The following is a 23,991-nucleotide window of genomic DNA, read 5'->3' on the forward strand; positions in this document are numbered from 1 at the left end:
TTTGACAAAGCCTCCAACAACAACCACTGGGGAGAGGAGAACCTACTCAGTAAATGGTGCTGGGAAAACTGACTGACCACATGCAGAAGATTGATAACAGGACCCCTACCTATCACCATACACAAAAATTAACTCTAAATGGATCAAAGACCTAAACGTAAAACCTCAAACTATCAGAATCTTAGAAAACGCAGGAGACACCCTTATGGAAATTGGAACTGGCAACCAATTCCTATTCAGAACCCTAAAGGCCTATACCTTAAGAAATAAGATAGACAAGTGGGACCTCATCAAACTAATGAGCTTCCGCAAAGCAAAAGAAACCATCAAGAGAGCAGGGAGACAGCCCACAGAATGGGAAAACAATATTTGCCAACTGTATATCTGACAAAGGCCTAACATCTAGGATCTACAAGGAACTCAAACGCGCTGAAAGGAAAAAGTCCCTATAAAAAGTGGGCAAAAGACATGAATAGACACTTCTCAAAAGAAGATATATGGGCAACCAACAGACAAAGTATTATTCTTACATGTTTAAATTGCAGTTACCTTCAAAGTACTATCCATTTGATGCAATACACCTATTGATACTTTTTTCCACTGCTCAAAACAGTTTTTGAACTCACCGGTTTTGATGCCTGTTAGTACTTCTGTCATCTTCCACATTTCCCTTTGAGGACTTTTTTTTTTTTTATCAGGGATACCAAAAAGTCGTTCAGGGTGAGATTGGGTGAATAGGGAGAATGGGGCATAGGGTCATGTGGCTTTTGGTCAAAAACTGCTGAACACTCACTGTGGTGTGTGCTGGTGCCGTGTCATGGTAGAAGAACCAATTACCTGTTTGCCACAACTCAGGATGTTTCTTCCACAAATCATGATGCAACCTTCTCAAAACTTCCAGATAAAAACTTTAGTTGACTGATCCAGAGGAACAAATCCCAAGGGCATTGCAAGGGACCTGCCCTTCCACAAAAAAAAAAGACAATTACTGTTTTTTGGGGGGGTTCCCCTTTGTTTATATACACACACACATATTGGCATTGATAAAAGTCTGGAAGTACATGCACCAAAATGTTGGGAGTATTTATAGGTGTTAGAATATGTGGTACCTTTTTTTTTCATTTTCTTATAATTACTAGCTTTTATTGGATAGGGAAAATAGTCATTCCCAGCAATTTAAATAGGAAAATAAATCAATAGAAAAGAAGATGAGTCATTTTGAGAATAAGGAACATTCCTAAAACAACATACAAATTCAATTAAGAATATGGTCACAAGAGAACTGTCTTAAACTTTGCTCTTCGCCAATCTGATAGATGAAAAACAATATATCATTGTAATTATAATGTGCATTTGTTATCAGAGAAATTAAACATTTCTCATATATTTAAAAAACAATGATGTGTCTTTTTTGTAAACAGTCTGTTCAGATATCCTTGTATTTTTTCATTGGTCTTTTCCTTATGAAGTCACAGAGGTTTGCTAATATATTAAGGAGTTTAGTAAGACATAATTATAAACACAAATAGAAGTCAGAAAAAGAAAAACAAATAAACCACTAATATCGATTTCAAATTACATCTATCCTCCAAAATGTTCATTACAATATGGGATATTAAGATAACCCAGGATTCTTTCCAAAATATATTTTTAAAAATCCTTGCTCCCTTCCTCCATTGAAAAAAAAACATATAGAGAATATCCCCTGTGTGGCAGACTCTGGGTTAAACCCTGGGATTATAGGCAGCAAAAACAAAGACACACCTATAGATTAGCATTGATCTGTAACTAGTAGCAGGTACCAAGGAATTCTCGACTCAAATGGCCCCTCACTTCCTTCAACCATTTACTAACTAGATTGCCTGCTATGTGCTGAGGACACAGCGGCGAACAGGACCAAAAAAAGGGGCCCTTCTTTCTTGGAACTTCCAATCTAGCTCAAACTCCCACCTATTTGAAAGGAGAGTCAAAAGCATTGTATATTCAGGGGAAAAGAACACAGGTATTCATAGGCAGGATGCAGGGCTGAGAGAAAAAGAGGCGTTGAGGAGAGCAGCTGGGATCTGCCTTGAGGAAGTACATGGGTAGTGGTCCCCTCTTCTGACAGAACACTGGGAAAGGAGCTAGAACCTGGTACCTGACACTTGGCTGTGGGACACCAAAGGAGGAGGATTGTACGACCCCATGTGGGTCCTGAGTGGAAAAGGCCATCTCTTTTGGAAACCTGTAGAGACAGCGCAATGCCAAAGCAAGCTACCTTTTGGAATGAGAAACAAGCAGTGTGGCAGAAAGGACTCTTGGCTCAGACGCGCAATCTAGGCCTAGGATTTGAAGTCTAGGTCTACCTTCTTTTAGAAGAGGGGCAGTGGTGAGACCTTTATGGGAGCCCCCACCTCCGAGTTCACTTAAGAGCAGGTGTACCTTCCTCCTCTGTGTTTTGCTTTCTGAAGCCGTGAGAGAAAAGCCCAAGAGGGCCCTAGAGTCAGTGGCTGTCTGGCCTAGAAGGAACCCACAAAGGTGGGGGAAGGCGTTGATTCAGGGGCACAAAGGTATTTTGGTATTAATCCTCTTCCACAAGTACAGGTTTTTTGTTTTTCTTCTTATGCTCATGCTCAGGCTCTGAATATTTATTGAGGTGGGGAGAATATCTTATGAATGGGACCATACATACAGGGGTAGTTTGGAATTAATGTGCTTCTCTTCCTTTGTTCATCCCTGCCTTTCCTTTACCCTTATCCCACTTTACCTTTGATTATTTCAATGCACGAAATATGCTGGGAAACAACGGGGGGGAACGAACGAATCAGGCGAGAGTAACAGGAAAAGACTAAAAAGTGTTTGACACTGATTTGCAAGTCAGGCCAGAGCAGTTTTTCAGAGGCCTTATCCAGGACCTGGTCCATTTCGTATACAAAATTAAATGTTAGGAGAGACAGCTAGCAGGAGCGACTCGGCGGGGCTTCTGTCATAGAGGGACCACGAAGTTTGTGGAATAGATTTAAATGTATCCTTTTTTCTCATTCTAGAACCTCTTTGCCAAGTTTCTTCCTTGGGCCACTCCCCCAGCCCGCCCATTTCCGCGACCCTGGGAATTTGGAGGGATGGACTTGTAAACTTTGGTCACCATGGTATCCGTTCACTTTGCAGGCCAGAACTGATTTCCGGCCGCCACAGTTCGAAACCGTGTGCATTTCAGTTCAGAAAAAACGGTAGGCTTTCTGGGAAGAAGTCCTACAAGATGAGAAAGAATACCGAGACACTCGTATTTGTTTGTTTCTCCGGGTCGGACGCTGTTTTCCTATATCCAGATCCTGCCCCTGCGCATTTCAGTATCTGAAACAGAAAGAGCAGCACGGAGCACAGTGACAGAAAGAGAAGCGGTGCTAGGCAAGCTTCGTATCACTCCGCTTCCAGAAACCAGATCCCCTTAAGCTACGCTGCAGATTTGGGCAATGGGGACGTGGCGGAGCCTAGCCTGCAGAGGAAAAGGTAGATAGATATTAATTGTCCACTATTCGCGGGTTTCCGAGGAGACCTGGGAACAGGAAAGAGAAGGGAAATACCAACAAGTGACAGTAGTTTGCCAATCACCGCCCTTAATCTGATACAGCAGGTAGCTAGTCCTAAATTCCAGGTGCCGGGCCGACATCCAAACACGGTCGCCGCCATTGCCTGAAGTCCTTATGCTCATCTGACTGTCCGTCCCTCCTGTATGGCACGGCGCCCCTTGAGGCAAGGATATGAGAAAACTGTTTGTGATCCTAACAGAGCAGGTCAGTGAGATGGCGGGCATCGCTTGGGGTTGTGTATGTGCCTATCGGAGATGAACGCGGGATACGCGACCTGGTCGTGGGTGACTGGCGGTGAGAGGGAGAGAGAGAGATGGGTAATTTGAGTGGCACACAACAATTTTAAAAAATGATCTGTCTCTTGCTAGCTTGATTTCCAGACACGGCTCACCTCCGCCCACTTTTGGGAAGGGAAAAGGGTGTATTAGTGACTTATATCCGGAAATGGTGAACTATTTAAGAGGAAGAAGGGTTGCCTCTATTGGTGAGGACCGTGTCTGGGAGTCCTGAGAAAGAGAGAGAGTGTGTGTAGAATGACGTTGTGAATGTTTGATTATCAAGTCCCCGGATTCGAAAAGGGTCTCGTGTCCTGTATTCTGGTCTGGCTGTTAATAACCACGTCTCTCCCAGTGTCTTTTCATTTGGTCTTTGGGTGTGTATCATGTATTTATATGTGTAGATCTGTTCCTAAGTTTGTGATATTCCATGTTTCAGTAAAGATCTGTATGGAGCAGCAGACCTCAAGGGAAGGGGAGAAGAAAAAGAAATAGGCCTAGTTTCTGTAAAGTGGGCAGTGCTTGGAGGTGGTAGATGGCTAAGACTAGAGTAGGTAGGGGTCTTAGGAGACCTCCAGATTTCCTCTCTGCCATATTTCCTAACATGTTCTCCCTTACCCCCATTATATTGTAGAAAATGATGGGCTTTGGGGAGAGGTAGAAAACAAGAATCTAGATGGAATTTAGAAATAATACTTTTCATTGTTTTCTCCAGTCTCTGTGGTTTATCTGGGCATTTCATCCCTACTAACACTACCACTACTTTGTAGGGGTTTTTGGATTACCTTTGTATGGGAATTGCCGGACTTTGGGACTGGAGCAAAGGGCCTTGGGGATTTAGGAGTAGAGGAAGAAAGGGTAAAGAATGTTTGCCAGACAGGTACCTGTATCCAGAAAGGATCTGTGCCCTAGGTGCTGGTGTCTACCAAAGACTCAGTCTCTACTGTCTCCTGAGTCTCCATTTATTGGTCACTGTGTCAGTGAATCTCTGTAGGTAGATCTGTCTGGAGGTCTGTGGAATTATCAGTTGTGCAGGTTTGTAAAATGTCCCAACTTGATGTTAGGAAATAATGAGGAACAGAAAATTGCCCTATATCTGTTAAAGTTGGTATAAGATTACAGGGACTGGGGGCGGGGGGGGGGGGGGGGGGGGGGGTGACTGAGACTAAAGAATTCTATCTCTTTTGTTTTGTTAGTTTATTAATAATCCCTACCTGCCCCCTAATCCCTGCTGATAATTTTGATAAGCTTTGGGGGTACAGAATGCTAAGACCTGCCTTTCTCACTCTCCACTTGCTTGTCCTGCTCTCATGCTTCACCCTGGTGTAATTCTAAACTAGGGAAGTGCCACGACAATCACTGAAAAGGAAAATGGTGGGCAATAGAGAGGAAAAGGAGCAACCCTGACACAGAACAATGGTAGGAGGAAGGGAACCAGGAGGAAGAAAACACTAGACAAACTGTATCTGGGAAGGAAAGTATAGGGGCCAGTGGCCAAGATCTAGCCACCAAGAGATCAGTTTTCATATCCTCCTGTTCGTTTATTTATCCATAGGTCTGCCTGTAGGTCTGCTGTAGGGCTTGTCACCATTGGAAGCAAGGAAAGGAGGAGAAAATTACTCCAGATCAGTGCAGGCTGGTATGAGTGTAGGGACTGCCTGGGTAGACTTGTAGGATGGGACAGTGGAGATCTGCTTGGCTCCAGCAGGAGTCAAGGACCAGAGTAGGGGATTTCTCAGCTTCTCTCACTCTTATCCAGTTTTCCTACATGCTATGTTCCTGTTTGGTGCCTGGAAAGGAGATTGGTAGCACTTGGAGGTGTAGGGAGTGGATGAAATGAAGAGTTCGTTAATTATCTACATCTCTCACCTAGAACTAAATATACTCTTCTATCTCTCTGTGCTGATTATCAGCATGAGGATAAAAAATTAGAAGAGACTCAAAGCCCCATTTCCTTTCTCCTTCACTAGGTCCAACTTGAGTGGCAGATCTGTTGGCCTTGGAGTGGCTGAAGACCACCATCCTTCACAGGGCTACGCCCAGGCACAGCCATCCTTCCCTACCTTGAGTGAGCTTCCTCTGCATATTGTCTATATCACTGGCAGAGTCTATAGTTGGACAGGGGACTGAGTGGCTATTGGACTTTGTATGAAAACACCAACCTGAGACAGACCTTGGGTCAAGGCTGAGATAGGAGTCAGGAGTAAGATTATATAACTTGGCCTTGCCTTAAACTTGGACCATGGTTGGCCCCAGGGCTGGGGCAAGGGATAGAGGAGAGACTGGGGCTGATGCAAAAGCTGGAATTAGTAGCTATGCCAATGCTAAAGTGAAGACTAAGACCCAGGCCAAGGCAGTGGCTGAGGCAGAACCAAAAACAGAATCAAGCACCCAGGCCAAGGCTGACGATGGAGCAGTGGCCAGGATACAGACAATGACCTACAATGAGGCTGTGGCTGTGACAAGGGAAGTAAGCAAGATGGAAGATATTACTAAGACTAGAATTATGGTTGAGACTAAGGCAAAATCCCTGGCAGAACCTGGTATAGTGTCCCAAGCCAAGTCAAAGGTCACGCCTGTGTCTAGGGTCGGTAACCCAACCAAGTCTAAACTCAAAGATGGTGCTGGCAGTGCGGCAAGTATCAGGTCCTGTGTCAAGGCTGGGACTGGGGACAAAGCTGATATTGGGATCAAATGTAGTGATGAGGATGAGGAAAATGTCTGCTCCTGGTTCTGGACTGGAGAAGGGCCTAGTTTAGGGTCCTGGTTCTGGCCTGAAGAAGAGACTCCTCTTCAAGTTTATGAACCTCTACCTAAGATCCCCAAAAAGCCCAAGCCCACAGTCAAACCCATACATACTATAAAACAAAAGGCAATAGTGTGCTAAAGGGTCAAGTATATTGTCCTAGTCCCAATTGAGGAAGAGGATCTATCCTTGTCTCCAGAAGGGAACTGGACCTTGTTTGAGACCTTGATTGAAACTCCTCTGGGGATTCGACCTCTGACCAAGATCCCACCTTATAATGGGCCTTACTTCCAGACCTTAGCTGAGATTAAAGAAGAGGTTAGGCGAAGGGCAAAGTATGGGCCTAGACCAAGGGCCTGCCGCTGCAAATCACAAGCCTTTAGTCTAGAGCCTAAAGAGTTTGATAAACTTGTTGCCCTGCTTAAGCTAACCAGTGATCCTTTCATTCATGAAATAGCTACAATGATAATGGGCATCACTCCTGCTTATCCATTTACTCAAGATATAATTCATGATGTAAGTATTACTTTCATGATTGAATACTTGATAAATAATCCCAATGGTAAAGAGTACCCTAGAGCTTTAAATATGGCGGATGCCAACTTTGAATCTTCTGAAGAACTGAAAGCAGGAGAGTCATACATACATAAAGTTTGTAAGGGTATAATCTCTTACCCCTTAATTTTTTCTGTGCAACTGGCTGGACTAAAATTACTAGCACATCTGAGTATAGAATTCAAGGGTCACCACATGATTACCAATTACGTTCCAGATTTCCTCACCTTGTTAAGCAAGGGTAATGTCAAAATCAAGGTTTATGTTTTAAAAGTGTTTTTGTGCTTGTCTAGAAATCAAACCAATATAAGGGAACTGATCAGTGCCACAGTTCTGTCATCACTAGTAGCATCCTTTAATAAGAATATAAATTTCCAATTTAAAAAAAGGGTGAAGCTATTTACCAAGGAAGAGTTCAGTAAATGTGAATTTTTCCCTATTCCAGGAAACAAAAAAGTTTGGTCAGAAACTCCAATACTTAGCAGACCACAGTGATCCTGAGGTGAGAGATAAAGTCATACGATTAATATTCAAACTCTGGGCTGCCATCTGTTCTTATAAAGCCTAAAATAGTTTTCTGGAGTTGCAGTATGAAACCAATGCATATTATTATTATAAATAATTATAAACTCAGTACTTATATTCTCTGTGTTGATTGAAGGAGACAATTTTGTGAATACCAATTGATTTTGAGATCTTGAACATTTGTAAATTTTTACTGTGCTATATAATATAAATTGAGATATTTTTAGTATTTCTGCTATGTGACTTGATAATGAACCTATTTATCTTGAATAAGCTATACCTCTGTGTTTTATATTGTTATAAATGTATTACTTTGGAATTTCACTTACATGTTAATAAAGTTTCATGCTAAAACTGGTGGAAAACATTGTTCTAGTTCTTCAGTTGTAATCTAGTTCAGAGAAATAAAGCACGGACAACATGAAGATGGTGAAGAACATGGTCTGTCTCTGTGTGTCAATAGGGGGATACAAAATGAGTTCACATTGAAAGATTCTTTAGTTTCAGCATGTTCAAGATGTTGGATCACTCTGTGTGCAAGAAGACAGGACTGTGCTACTAGCTGTTTGTAAGTTCCTGCTGATAGGGCTTCAAGCAAGGAATGAAGCCCTATCTGGGCAGCTCTGGGGAAGAGGGTGAGGAGGCAGCTCACAAAGAAGGGAACACAGATGCCTTCATTCTAGTCTCAGTCCCAGAACTTGTGCTCAGCTTTTCACATAAAATGTCTCATCAGGATGCTTTGAAGCTTTCTAACCCACAAGAGAATTCCTGGTTCTCATCCCTTCCAGCAAAGTCTTGGACAACTGTGCAGAAAGGATAGTTTGGAAGGAACCTAATCCACTGTGCTCTCAACTGCTCCTTCCCTATCCAGAGATACTAGATTTACTGCTTCATCTGAGATTCCCTCCTCCTGCAGCCCTGGGCCTCAGAGAAGGAGATCACCTACAGAAACTGCTTCATAGATTATTTCATTTGTCCGATCTTATTGATTGCTGACTCTCCTTGCTTTTGTTTTCTGTCCAGGTGCTTTGGACTTAGTGATTTGTACCTGTCCTTTGTGGTAGCCCCTTGTTTGTGCTGATGCTTTTTGGTAAGAACTCAGCTCTATGTATGACACAGTCATAGGATACCAAAGTCCTGTAGGAGTGTGTGGTTAGGAAGATATAATTTCCATAATCTCACTATTCTATTTATTTGCATAGTTTATGGAGCTGAAGCCATATTGTCTATACCACCTCAGTTTGTCCTGTTTATACTTAACAAAAGTGAGATTTGGGGCTGGGGTTTGTGGCATAGAATAACAGAGTGTAGTTTGGAGTCTGGGGTCACCTCTGCCTCTCCTGCCTCCTGCCTCCTTGACTGTTAATTTACTGGCCAGTATTGGGAAGTAGTGTATAAATGCTGGTCTTTCTGTTGACTTCCCTATTCTCTGATAACTTTTTATGCATTTGGGGGAAGACCTAAACTGGTAAATCTCAACATGGTATACATAATGTATCCCTAGTTTAACAGGTATCCTTCATTTAATTTCTATTGAAGTCAGGTGTGAACCGATTTTTCATATGTCTAGGAGTCAAAATCAAGGAAAATAGCCTGCATTTGAGCATTAAGATAAAAAGGCAGAATAGGTTTTTGCAATGTGCAGCTTCAAGTTAGATGATTTTTGAAGTTTGTTATAACTTATTTTTTAATTCATAGAACTGCTCTAGCCCGTAATACCAGCTGTGGGTACTGCTCTTAATGTTGGAGATCTTCAAAATAAAATCAGATCAGACCCTTTGGAAATATTTTGTGTCTCATTATGTCCTGTGGAGCACAAACTTATTCGTTGATGGCTATGGAATTTTCCAACATCAGCTAAAGAGAAAGGTGACTGTAGGGTGTGTATGTATTTGTGTCAAAGCAAGAAGTGGATGGTCTCTCGTTTGGTGGGAATTGTGGAAAGAAGAGTCATCTCCCAGATTATTCCTGGGGTGTCATCTTTTGATGGCCACTTATATTGTTTCCATCTCTTGGCTATTATGAATATTGCTGCAAAGAACATTTGAGTATGGGTATCTACTTGATTCCCTGATTTCAATTCTTTTGAGTATATACCTTGAAGTTCAATTGCTGGACCATGTGGCTTTTTTAAGGAATTGCCAAACTGTTTTCCACAATGAATACACCATTTTACATTCCCATCAGCAACATATGAGGGTTTTGGTTTAATCACATTCTTACCAACACTTGTTATTTTCTATTATTTTTAAAATAGTCATCTTAGTAGGTGTGAAATAGTATCTTATTGTAGTTTTAATTTGCATTTTTTTTTTTAGCTGTAATCTCACTCGTCGCCCAGGCTGGATTGCAGTGGCAAGCTCAGGGCCACCCTGCTGGGCTCTGGTGATCCTTCCGCCTCAGCCTTCCAAGTAGCCAGAACTACAGGCATGCACTACCACCCCCAGTTAATTTTTGATTTATTGTAGAGACAAGGTCTCGCCAACTTGCCCGGGCTGACCTCGAACCTACAGGCTCGGGCAGTCCTCTTGCCTTGGCCTCTCAAAGTGCTGGGGATTACAGGCTGAGCCACCGAACCTGGCCTTTAATTTGTATTTACCTAATATAATGCTGAACATTTTTTCATGTGTTTATTGGCTATTTGCATATCTTCTTTGGAGTAATGTATATTCAGGTTCTTTGCCCATTTTTTTAGTTAGCTTGCCTGATTTTTTGTTGTTGTAGTGTAGGAATCATAGAAATATATATATTCTGGATACAAGCTCCTTATTAGTTGCACAATTTACAAATATTTTTCTCTTATTTTGTAACTTTTTTCCACTATTAATCTTACCCTTTGATGCACAAAAGTTTTTAATTTCAATGAAGCCCAATTCATCTATTTCTTTCTTTTGTTGCTGGTGCTTTTGGTGTCATATCTAAGAATTGGTTGCTAAATTCAAGGGCACAAAGAGATTTATCCCTGTGTATTCTTCTAAGAGTTTTAACTTGTGTTTAGGTTATTGTTCCACGTTCAGTTAATTTTCATATATGGTATAAGGGAGGGGTCCAACTTCATTCTTTTGCATTTGGAAATCCAGTTGTCCCAAAACCATTCGTTGAAGAGTCTGTTCTTTTCCCATTGAATTGACCTGATACCCTTGTCACAATTGGCCATGGTTATGTGGGTTTATTTCTGGGCTTTCAGTTTTATTCCATTTGTCTCTGTGTCTGTCCTTGTACCAGTACTGCAATGATTTTTAATTTTTTTTTTTTTTTTTTTGAGTTAGAGTCTCACTCTGTCACCCAGACTGGAGTGCAGTGGCCGCTCCCGGCCACCGCAGCCTCGACCTGCTGGGCTCTGGCTATCCTTCTCTCAGCCTTCCAAATAGCTGGAACTACAGGCGCGCGCTTCCACGCCCGGCTAATTTTTGATTTATTGTAAGGACGGGGTCTCGCCAGGTTGCCCAGGCAGGTCTCGAACCCATGGGCTCAGGCAATCCACTCACCTCAGCCTCCCAAAGTGCTGGGATTACAGGCTGAGCCACCGAGCCTGGCTCTAAAATTTTTAATTGGCACAAAATGATTGTACATATTTGTAAGGTACAGTGTGATACTTAGATTTATGTATACAATCTGTAATGATCAAATCATAGTGATTATCATTATCTGTCATCTCAAATATTTATTGTTGTTTTGGGAACATTCAAAATCCTCTTCTACCTATTTTAAAATATATAATAAATTATTGTTAACTATAGCATCCTGCAGTGCTATAGCACATTAAAACTTATTCCTCTTATCTCACTGTAATTCTGTATCTGTTAACCAACCTCTCCCTATCCCTCTCTCCCCCTTCCCTGTTCTACTCTCTACTTTTATGAGATCAGCTTTTTTAGCTTCCACATATAAGTGAGAACATGCAGTGTTATCTTTCTGTTCCTGGCTTATTTCACTCATGGATGACAGGATTTTATTTATTTATGGCTGAATAGTGTTCAATATATGTATAATTTTCTTTATCCATTCATCTGTTGATGGACACTTAGGTTGATTCCATATGTTGTCCACTGTGAGTAGTGCTGCTATAAACATGGAAGTGTAGATATCTCTTCCATATACTGATTTCTTTTTCTTTGGATATATACCCAGTTGTGGGATTGCTGGATCGAATGGTAGTTCTATTTTTAAATTTTTGAGAAAGCTCATAGTGGCTGTACTAATTTACATTCCCACCAACAGTGTATGGAGTTCCCTCTTCTCTGCATCCTCTCCAGCATTTGTTATTTTTTGTATTTGTTTATATTTTATAATGAAAATAGCTGTTCTAACTGGGGTGAGGTGATATCTCATTGTGGTTTTGATTGGCATTTCCCTGATGATTAGTGATGATAATCACATATTTATTTTCCCTGATGATTAGTAATGATAAACATTTTTTCACACATTTTGTCTTTTCTAAAGAAATGTCTATTCAGATTATTCGCCGATTTTTAAATTGGATTATTTGTATTTCTGCTATTGAGTTGTGAGTTCCTTGTATAGTAGGCTACACATTCTAGGTTTGTGTAAGTATACTTTTTGATGTTCTTACAATGAAAATATCACCTACCGACACATTTCTCAGAATGTATCCCTACTGTTAAGCAACACATGACTGTATGTTAATTTCTTGTCAGATGAATTGTTTGCAAGTATTTTCTCCTATTCTGCAGATTGTCTCTTCACGCTCTTACTGTTTTCTTTTCTGTGAAGGTTTTTAGTTTTATATAATCTCATTTGTTTATTTTTGCTTTTGTTGCCTGTGCTTTTGAGGTCTTATCCATAAAAATCTTTGCTCAGACCAATGTCCTGAATGGTTTTTTTCCTCTTTTTCTAGTAGTTTCATAGTTATATTTAAGTTTATAATCCATTTTGAGTTGTACTGGGAAACTTGGATTCTATATGCAGAAGAATGAAGCTAGACCCCTATCTCTTATCAAGTACTACAGTGTTTTGATTACTGTAGCTATGTCGTTTTTCATTCCATATTATTTTTATTTATTTTTATTTTGGTATATTTTTTTGCCTCAGGGTCTCACTCTGTTGCCCAGGCTAGAGATGATCACGGCTCACCGCAGCCTCGACCTCATGGGCTCAGGCAATCCGCCAGTCCTGAACTCCTAGGCACAAGTAATCCTCCTACCTCAGTCTTCCAAAGTACCGGGATTACAGGTTTGAACCACCATAGCCAGCCCATATGACTTTTAGAGTCAGCTTTTTGACGTATACCAAAAAAGTCGTTAGGATTTTGTTAGAGATTGCATTGAATCTATAGCTTGCCTAGGGAATATTGCTGTCTTGACAATATTAAGTTTCCCCAATCTGTAAACAATACATATCTTTCCATTTATTTAGATCTTTAATTCCTTTTAGCAATATTTAATAATTTTAAGTGTATAAGTCACTTACCCTTTTGGTTAAATTTATTCCTAGGTATTTTATTCTTTTGTATACTATTAAATGAAACTGCCTTTTGCTTTCCTTTTCAGATTGTTTGTTCATTGCTGGTATATAGAAACATAACTAATATTTCTGTAGATTTTGTAACCTGCAACTTTATGAATTTATTTATTAACTCTAGTAGCTTTTTGTGTATTATTTAGGAATTTGTATCTATAGGATCATGCCATCCACAATCTGTTTTTTCTATTTGCATACCATTTATTTCTTTTTCCTGTCTAATTGCTCTGGCTGTAACTTGAATAGCAATGGTGAAAATGGGATTGCGTGTCTTGCTCCTGATCTTCTTGGTAAAAGCTTTGTTTTTTTGCTATTGAATATGATATTGCTATGGGGTTTTCATAAATGCCTTTTATCATGTTGAGGAAATTCCTTTCTATACCTAATTTTATGAGTGTTTTTCATAAAATGATAACAGATTTTAAGTACTTTTTTTGGCATCAATGGAGATGATCATGTGCAGATGTTTTTGTTCTATTCAAATGATATATTACATAGATTAACTTTCTTATGCTGACCACCATCACATTTCAGGGATAAATCACACTTGGTCATGGTATATAATCCTTTTAATATGCTATTGGATTTAATGTGCTAGTATTTTGTTGTGCTAGTATTCTGAGAATTTTTGCATCTATATTCATAGGGGATATTGATCTGTAATGTTCTGTCCTTGTGTTGTCTTCTTCTGGTTTTGGTATCAGAGTAATACTGGCTTCATAGAATAAGTTAGAAAATGATCCCTCTTTTTTTTTATTTTGGAAGATTTTGAGGCTTGGTGTTGAATCTTTATATGTATTTTAGAAATTTCTTTCTTTCTTTCTTTCTCTCTCTCTCTCTCTCTCTCTCTCTCTCTCTGTCTCTCTCTCTTTCTTTCTTTCTTTCTTTTTTCTTTCTTTTTTTTTGTTGGAGTCTCATTCTGTCGCCCAGACTGAGTGTGTCAAGTTCTGGGATTTATTTTTCTGTATCAGATTTGTCAGTAACAAAGATTATATTTTCATCTCTCATCTGCTTTACTCCTTTTACTCAGTTGGTTCAGAACTTAGATGAGAAAGGAAGATTAACATTTACTGGGACCTTTAAACCTCAACTCGTGATTTCTTAATACATTCTGGCTTCATGAGATTGAGATTGTCGATAAAGTTAAAGACCTCCTCAACTACAAACCTTAATCCTAGTCTCCTTCCTAGAGGGAATACATACTGTCAGTTTCTAGAATTTTTCTATGCATTATCTACAAACAAATATATCCAAGTGTTCAGACACTATTGTAGAATATTACATGTTTTCATAGTGAATGTATGCAACTTTTTGTTCAATAGTATATCTTGGAAATTTTTCTATGTAACTTTTTCTTATTAGTTTTGTGTAGTATTTTATAGTCATACAATATCATGTTTGTTTCTTTGGATGATTCTGAGCAATAGACTCCTGGGTCATAGGCATTTTTTGTTTTAGTAGATATTAGAAATCTCCTTACAAAGGGATTGTGTCATCTTATAACTCTATCAGTATATCAGAATCCTTTGTTCCCCACACACTTATCAGCTACTCTGAGTATTTGCGTATTTGAACACATCTACCAATCTGCTAAATGAAAATGGTACCTTTGTTTTAATTTATGTTTTTACTAATGTTAAAGACAATATAAATTAGCTTTCTTTATTCACAGAAAAGAATCAAATCAGAAATACAAATTTCTCCCTAAAGAATAAAGATCAGCTGGGCTCGGTGGCTCAGCCTGTAATCCCAGCGTTTTGGGAGGCTGAGGTGAGTGGATTTGCCTAAGCCCGCGAGTTCAAGACCCTCCTGGCCAACTTGGCGAGACCTCATCTCTACAATAAAAAAAAAAAAAAGAATAAAGATCAATTTGTAAGTAGCTCTAAGATTTTGGAGGCTGAGGTAGAGTCTGAAGAGAAATGCATTTTTTCTTTGCCTGAACTTAATATTCAAAATTCCTGATCTACAAGTAGAAGAATTCTCCTAGTGCTAACAAATTTGAGAGTTTACAATTATGAATTATAAAAATCTTTTATTATCTTAACTGTTTGTAATATATTGAGACACTTCAGGTAATTATATAAACCCTTGATGATAGCATGATGATAAACAATTACTTAAAATTCTATTAGTTATAATTCAGTAGTAAGATTACTAAGCGTTCCTTAAAGGAAGTTTATATTCAAAACCTATAAAGGCTTGAAATATCTTGGTGGTGTTAAGAAGAACAGTTTGGTCAATCATCTTTGTACTAGTAGATAATTTTTTAGTAAAATAAATATAATTTCACACTTTATTTTCTAAAATGTACTTTTGTTAATGTTTCATTCATGATTGATGGTGTCTTGTGCTATGAGAATGGACTCTGTAAGTATAAAATTCCGTTTTTTTAGGTAAGAAAGGTTTTTCTCTCTCTAAAGTTATATTTAAATGATTTTCTAACATGCCTAGACCTTGTTACTGTTAATGTTTTGAGGGGGAGTTCACTTATTTACCAGAAAAGAAAGTTAGGAACTCAGAGATCGATGATGCAGATTAAAAAGTGGCTGTAAGTGCAAACATGTGATCTGATCTCTTATATTAGGACTCCATTTTATGCTACAGCAAATCACTTGATCTGATTGTCCTAAGGTGACCCTAAGCAGTGTATTTGTTAAATTAGGAATTCTAGGTTAACATATTTTATTCTACGGCAGTGGTCTATTTCTTTGAGATAACACAGTTGAAGTAAAATCATGCTCTCTGAAACACCTTAGTTGAGAAATCCTGGTCCAGACAGAGCTGAAGATTCATTTCTCAGTGAGCTAATGACCAAGTACAAAAAAGCTTATGCTCCTAGAGGAGGTTTCTCTATCATCTTTCAACTTCCTAAACAAAGACAATAATTTCTTTTGAGTCAAAACTGTCTGGTATAAAAAACAAAAATTTAAATGGATATTACCCCTTGGTGTATAAATCCCAAGTGGATAAGAAACAAGAGAAAATGGCTCAAAGGTTGTGCCTTTTTCATTTGAGACTCTTGTTAAAGTAATATGATTTTCTGGTATACCAAAAATAATGGTATTTAATATTTAATTCTTACTAATTAATAAAAGACCAATAATATAATTAAAAACTAGGTAGAGGACTTTCATAAACATATATCCAGAGAAGATATACAAATAGCCAACAAGCACATAAAAAGATTAATCTTTAAAGAAATGCAAATTAAAACCATAAAGATACCACATCACACCCACTGATATGTCTTTAATTGTTTTAAAAATGGAAAAAAAGTATTAGCAAGGATATGGAGAAATTGGAAATCTTGCACATTGCTGGTGGGAGTGTAAAATGGTGCGGCCACTGTGGAAGACAATTTGACAGATCCTAGTGTATCACTTTCTTTCATGTCTCATTTTTTGGGTATATTTTTTAGTTTTTTTTTAAGTGGTTACTCTGAGGATTACAATTAATACCTTAACTATGTAACACCCAAGTTTGAATTAATACCAACTTAGTTTCAATGGTATACAAAACTGCTGTTTTACAGCTCAGTCCTCCTCTTTATGTTGTTTTTGTCAGAAGTTCAATCTTTATATACTATGTGTCTATTAGCATAAATTTATAATTACAATTTTATGCATTTGGCTTTTAAAACATACAGGGGACAAAACAGATGTAACAAAACAAAATGCAATAATACTGGAGTTTTTTTAAGTTGAATTATGTTTTAGAGCAATTTCAGGTTTATAGAAAAATTGAGCAGAAAGTACATACAGAGAGCTCTCATATACTACTTCTTCCCCGTTCCACTTCACCACACCCTACACATAGGTTTCCTTGTTATTAGCATCTTGTATTAGTGCGATACATTATTTTAAATGGATGAATAAATAATGATACATTATTATTGACTAAATTCCCTAGTGTACTTTAAGTTTTGCCCTTTGTGTTGTACATTTCAATGTTTTTCTTTTTAATTGTGGTGAAATACACAGCATTAAATTTGCCATTTTTAACTGTACCGTTCTGTGGCATTAAGTACATTGATATTGCTATACAACTATCATCACTATCAATTTCCAGAACTTTGTCATTTTCCCAAATTGAAACTCTACTTATTAAAAAATAACTTCTCATTTCCCCCTCCTATCAGCCCCTGCTAAGCACTATTTTATTTATTTATATATTGTTAATCAGGGGTCTCACTCTGTCACCTAGGCTGGAGTGCAGTGGCACAAATACAGCTCACTGAAGCCATGACCTCCTGGGCTTTGGTAATTCTTCTGTCTCAGTCTCCCAAGTAGTTGGGACTATAGGCACATGCCACCACACTTGAGGTCTCATTATGTTGCCCAGGCTGGTCTTGAACTCCTGGACTCAAGCGATCCTCCCACCTCAGCCTCCCAAAGTACTGGGATTATAGGTGTGAACCAGTATGCCCGGCCTTATTTTGCTTTCTTTCTCTATTAAGTCTGATCCATTTTGAGTTAATTTTTGTATGTCGGATAAGGTAAAGTCCAACTTTATTTACTTTGTTTTGCATGTAGATATCCAGTTTTCCCAGTACCATTCTTGAAAACACTGTCTTTCCCTCAATTAAATTGTCTTGATACCTTTGTCAAAAATTATTTGAACACATACTAAAGGTTTTATTTCTGGGCTATTTTATTTCATTGGTTTATATGTCTTTTATGCTAGTACCATACTCTTTTTTTTTTTTTTTTTTTTAGTACCATACTTTTTAGATTACTTTTGTTATATAGTAAGCTTTAAAATCAGGAAGTGTTAGTTTTCCAACTTTGTTCTTTTTGTCCATGATTGTTTTGTCTATTTGGGGTCCCTTGAGATTCCATATGAATTTTAGGATTTTCTTTTTTGAGGCAGGGTCTTATTCTGTCACCCAGTCTACAGTGCAATGGCATGATCCCAGCTCAATGCAGCCTCAGCCTCTTGGACTCAAGTAATCTTCCTTTCTCAGTCTCCCAAGAAGCTGGGACTGTAGGTGCGCACCACCATGCCTGGCTAGGTTTTTCTGTCTGCCTAAAACATTTTTGGGATTCTGATAGGGATTACACTGAATCTTGTAGATCACTCTGGATAGTATTGACATCCTAATAATATTAAGTCTTCCAATCAGTGAACACAGTATATCTTTCCAATTGTTTGTCTTTTTTAATTTCTTTCAGCAGTGTTTTATAGTTTTCAATGTATAAGTGTTCAGCTAATCATATGTCTAAGTATTTTTTGATGCTATTGTAAATGAAGTTTTTAAATTTTTCTAATCAGATCGTGCGTTGTTAGTATATGGAAATACAATACATTTTTGTGTGTTGATTTTTGTATCCTGCAACTTTGTTGAAATAGATTATTAGCTTTAGCCATTTTTTTGTGAAGCCTTTGGGGTTTTCTACATATCTAATTATATCTGTAAACATAGACACTTTTATTTTTTCCATTCCAATTTAGATGCCTTTTATTTCTTTCTGTTGCCTACTTGTTTTGGCTAGAACTTCCAATACTATGTTAAATAGAAGTAGAAAAATGGACATCTTTGTCTTGCTCCTGATGTTAGGGGAAAGCTTTTAGTCTTTCACCACTGAGTATGTTGTTAACGGTGGGCTTTTCATATATGAACTTTGTTTTATTGAGGAGTTGAAGAAGTTTCCTTCTTTCTTTTTTTTTCATGAAGGGTTGTTGAATTTTCTAAAATGCTATTCACTAGTGAAGACATCTGGACCAGTGTTTTTCTTTGTTGGGAGGATTTTTGATTACTGAGTTGATATCCTTACTAATTATACATCTATTCAGATTTTGTATTACTTTATTATTCAGTCTCGGTAGGTTGTGTATTTCTAGGAATATGTGTATTTCATCTAGGTTGTCCAATTAGTTGGCATGCAGTTGTTCACAGTACTCTTCTTTAATCTTTTTGTTTTGGTAAAAGTGGTAATAACGTTTCTATTTTCATTTCTTTTTTTTTAAATTTAAGTCTTCTCATTTTCCTTTCAGTCAGCATAGCTAAAGTTTGGTCAATTTTTTTTAACTTTCCAAGTACTAACTGTCCCATTGACTTTTCTCTGTTGTTTTCTACTCCCTATTTCTACTCTAATGTTTATTATTTTCCTCTTTCTGCTGGCTCTGTGTTTAGCTTATTATTTTTCTGATTCCTTAAGTTGTAGCGTTTAGTTGTTGATATGACATGTTTTTTCTTTTTTATAACTCTAATGTTTCTTATCTCCTTGAATTTTACTGAATTCTGCCATAATTTTTAATTATTTCTTTGTTTTTTTACATTTGGGTTTAATATGCTCTTTTTCTAGTTTTAAAAGGTGGAATGTTAGATTATTAATGTTAAATTTTTCTGATATATATATTCAATCCTCTAAATTTCCTGTTAAGCACTGGTTTATTTGCATTTCACAGAATTCAGTATGTCATTATTTCTTTCTTTATTTCAAAATATCTTTTAAAATCTCTTCAGAAAGTTCTATGACTCATTTGTTAATTAGAAGTGTGTTGTTTAATCAACAAATATTTTAGAGTTTTCCAGTTATATTTCTATTACTGATTTCTTATTTAACCGCATTGCGATCTGAGAGCATACATTGAATGATTTCTGTTCTTTTACATTTGGTAAGGTGTGTTTTATGGCCTGGACTATAGCCCATCTTGGTTTATGTTCTGTGTGAGCTTGAGAAGAATGTGTGTTGTTTTTAAATGAAATATTCTATAGATGTCAATTAGATCTAGTTGATTGTTGGTACTGTTCAGTACAAATGATTTTCTACTTGCTGGATCTATCAAGTCCTGACAGTGTAATATTAAAATCTGTATCATAGTGGATTTGTCTGTTTTATTGTTGTTGTTTGCTTTTGTTTGTTTAGTTTTTTTTTTGCAATTCTATCAGATTTTGCCTCCAATATTTTGATACTCTGTCTTTCAAAGACCATACATAGTGAGGACTGTTATAACTTCTTTGAGATTTGATCCATTCATTATTATGTGACCCTCTTTATCCATGATACATATATACTTTTTTGCTCTGAGGTCTTTGTCTGAAAATAATATCGCCACTCCAACTTTCTTTTGATTAGTGGTTGCATATTGTATCTTGATCTCTTTTACTTTTAGACTATCTGTGTCTTTATATAGAAAGTGGATTCCTTCTGACAACATATAGTTGAGTCTTGATTTTTTTCATTCACTCTGAAATTCTGTCCTTTAATTGGAATATTCAGAAAACTCACATTTAAAGTAATTATTGATATAGTTGGATTAATATTTAATGCATTTGTAACTGTCTTATATTTGTTGCCATGTTCTAATTGTCATATGTTATCTTCCACTCTTTTTCTGCCTTCTCTGGTTTTAACTGAATGCTTAAAAATTATTCAGTTTATTATGTTCTTTTAGCACATTAATTATACAGGTTGAGTATCCCTAATTGGAAAATTCCAAATCCAAAATGCTTGAAAATCTGAAACTTTTTGAGTGCCACTGTGACTTTGAAAGAAAATGCTCATTAGACTTTGGATTAGGGATTCTAGAACAGTAAATATGATGCAAGTATTCCAAAATATGAAAAAATCAGAAACACTTCTGGTCCCAAGCATGTTGGATATATTTTTTGTTTTCTTCGTGGCTGCACTAGAATTTGTCATATACATTAGCATCTATTCTAAATCGAGTTTCAAATAACACTATACTGCCTTATGGGTAGTACACATACTTTATAACAAAGTATTCCCAATGCCTCTTTTCCATCTTTTATAATATTGTTGTAATTTATTTCAAATCTCCATAAGCTATAATCACTGAATACACTGTATCATTTTTTGAAAAAACTGTTATCTGTTAGATCAATTAGGAATTAAAGAAAACACAGATGCTACTCAAACAACACAGGTTTGACCTGCACAGGTCTATTTAGACACAGATTTTCTTCTGCTTTTGCCACCTGGCCATAGCAAGATCAACCCCTCCTCTTCTTCCTCCTCCTCCTCAGTCTGCTCAATTTGAAGATGATGAAGATGAAGAACTTTATGATAATCTACTTCCAACTAATAAATAGCAAATATATTTTACCTTTCTTATGATTTTAATAACATTTTATTTTCTCTAGCTTACTTTATTGTAAGAATACAGTAAATATATATATAGCATATAAAATATGTGTTGGTTACCTGTATATATTTTTGGCAAGGCTTCCAATCAGCAACAGGCTTTGGATAGTTTTAAGTTTTGGGGAAGTTGGTTGGACTCGGTGGCTCAGCCTGTAATCCCAGCACTTTGATAGGCCAAGTCAAGTGGATTACCTGAGCCCGCGGGTTCAAGATCAGCCCAGGCAACTTGGCGAGACTTCAATCTACAATTAAAAAGAAAAAAAAAGTGTTGTGGATTTTAGACTGCACAGTGGATTGGCACCCCAACCCTTGTATAGTTCTGTAAAATATTTGTAAATTTCATTTATCCTTTCCTGAACAGTCTTTTTTCTTTATGTAGATCTGGCTTTCTGATCTATGTAATTTTCCTTTCTTCTGAAGAACTACTTTAACATTTTCTGCAAGGTCTACTGGCAACAAAGTCTCTCAATTTTTGTTTGTCTGAGAAAGTCTTTATTTCTTCTTTACTTTGAAGAATTATTTTGCTAGGTATAATATTTCAGATTGGTGTGTTTTTTCCTTTAACATCTTAGAAATTTCACTTCACGTTCTCTTGATTACATAGTTCTCCGAAGAGAAGTTCAACATAATTCTTATCTCTGTTCCTGTATAAGTAGGGGCATTATTTTCTTTTAGCTTCTTTGGAGATTTTCTCTTTGTCTTTGATTTTCTGCAGCTTGAGTATGATATGTGTAGGTACAAAATTTTTACTAAATTCTACTTGGTATTTTCTGAGCTTCATGGGTCTGTGATTTGGCATGTCCCTTCCAAAATTCATGTTGAAATTTAATTGCTATTAGTAACAGTGTTGAGAGGTGGGACCTTAAAAGGTAATTAGGTCTTGAGGGCTTCACCTTCATGAATAAATTAATGCTGTCATGGCAAGAGTGGGTTAGTTATCATGGGAATTTGACCTCCTTTTTCTTTCTTTGTCTCATGCACTGGCTCACCCTTCTGCTATGTTATGATATAGCAACAAGGCCCTTACCAAATTTGATGCCTTGATCTTGGACTTCCCAGCTTCCAGAACTGTAAACCAAATAAATTTTTTTCTTTATAAATTACCTAGTCTGTGGTATTTTTTATAGCAGCAGAAAATATACTAAGACAGCATCTGTCTTATTTTGCAAAAATTTCAGTCATTATTGCTTCAAATAGTTCTTGTTCCCTTTTCTCTTTCTTCTCATTCTGATAGTCCTATTATTTGTATGTAACACCTTTTGTAATTGTTTTATAATTCTTGGATATTCTTTTCTCTGTTTTTCATTCTTTTTCTGTTTGTTTTTCAGTTTGTGGAGTTTCTATTGACATTCCTCCAAGCTCACCGATTCTTTACTTGACTGTCCAATATACTGATGAAGGCATTCTTCAGAGGTATTCTTCATTTTAGTTATAGGGCTTTAATTTCTAGAATTTCCTTTTGAGTCTTTCATAAGGTTCTCATCCCTCTATTTATATTACTCATTTGTTCTTGTATGTTGTCTGTTTTCCCATTGGAGCCATTACACTGTTCTGATAGTTCCAAATTTTCTGCCATATCTTAGTTCTCATGCTTGCTTTGTCTCTTCACTCTGTATTTTTCCTTTCAGCATGCCTTGTAATTTTTTGTTGAAAGCTAGACATGCTGCATCAGACAACAGAACTCAGAATAATAGGCCTGATTTATAAGGAAGGGAAGGAGGGATAAGGGATATAAAATCACACATTGGGTACCATGCCCACTACTGGAGTAAGGAAAGACTCATGAGAAGCCCAAACTTCGCTTTCACACATTATATTTGCGCAACAAATCTTCACATGTACCCTGCGATTCTAAAATTTAAAAAACTAAAAAAAATTTATTCCTGTAACAAAAAAAGGAAAATAAACTTTAAGTGTGAGGTTTTATGCTTATCTGTCTAGGAGTTAGGCTGTGTTCAATGTTTGCTGCAGTTGTGGTGTCAGAGCCTAAAATTTTTTCTGTTATCTGTGCTTTTTCATATTCTGCTGTCTTTGGGTTCTCCAGAGAAGACTTCTTATATAGGTTCTGATACTTACAGTTGTTCCAGCTGTAATCCCCTCTTATTATATGGGAGCCTGATCTATGTAGTGGTAAGCAGTAGGGACAGGGGATATAGTCTATAGTCTAATGATTAGGTCTTAGTCTTATAGTGAGCTTGTGCCCCTGTGCTGTGACCTTCACAATTTCTTCTATTTTTTTCCTCCCACTAGGTGATACAAAAATTCTAGAGAAGGCTGAAGATCATATTTTCCTTACCCCACATCAGTCTAATGGGGGCTAGAGTCGGGTATTTCCCTTCTCTATGGTTGGATAGGCATTGATGAAAACCAATTCAGCTGAGTTTTGGTAAAAGAGTTTCCCTTGAGGGCAGCAGGGATTTGTTAAGAAGAGACTCCTCTGGGCATATCCTCATACAGGAGATGAAAATGTACAACTATTGTGGAAAACAGTATAGAGGTTCCTCAAAAAATTAAAAATAGAATTACTATGTAACCCACCAATCCTACTTCTAGGCATATATACAAAGGGATTGAAATCAGTATGTCAAAGAGATATCTGCTCTCCATACGCATTGCAGGATTTTCCCCAATAGTCAAGTGTCTATCAGTGGATAAGTGATGATAAAATTGTGGTATGTGTGTGATGGAATACTACTTAGCCTTTAAAAAGGGCTGGGTGCAGTGACTCAAGC

At 37.4% G+C, this 23,991-nt stretch overlaps 1 protein-coding gene across 1 annotated transcript; it reads left to right on the forward strand.

Moving 5' to 3' along the window:
• Nucleotides 1-3,509: 3,509 nt before the first annotated feature.
• On the forward strand, nt 3,510-8,035 carry ARMCX5 (armadillo repeat containing, X-linked 5). Its single transcript, XM_008068873.1, is given in 3 exon segments — nt 3,510-3,773; nt 5,815-7,573; nt 7,575-8,035. Coding segments are annotated over 2 exon segments (1,626 nt in total). The 5' UTR covers nt 3,510-3,773; nt 5,815-6,086; the 3' UTR covers nt 7,714-8,035.
• Nucleotides 8,036-23,991: the final 15,956 nt, after the last annotated feature.

This window comes from Carlito syrichta, unplaced genomic scaffold (assembly GCF_000164805.1).
Source record: "Carlito syrichta isolate Samal-C Ts95f unplaced genomic scaffold, Tarsius_syrichta-2.0.1 Scaffold311623, whole genome shotgun sequence".
Taxonomy (NCBI): domain Eukaryota; kingdom Metazoa; phylum Chordata; class Mammalia; order Primates; family Tarsiidae; genus Carlito; species Carlito syrichta.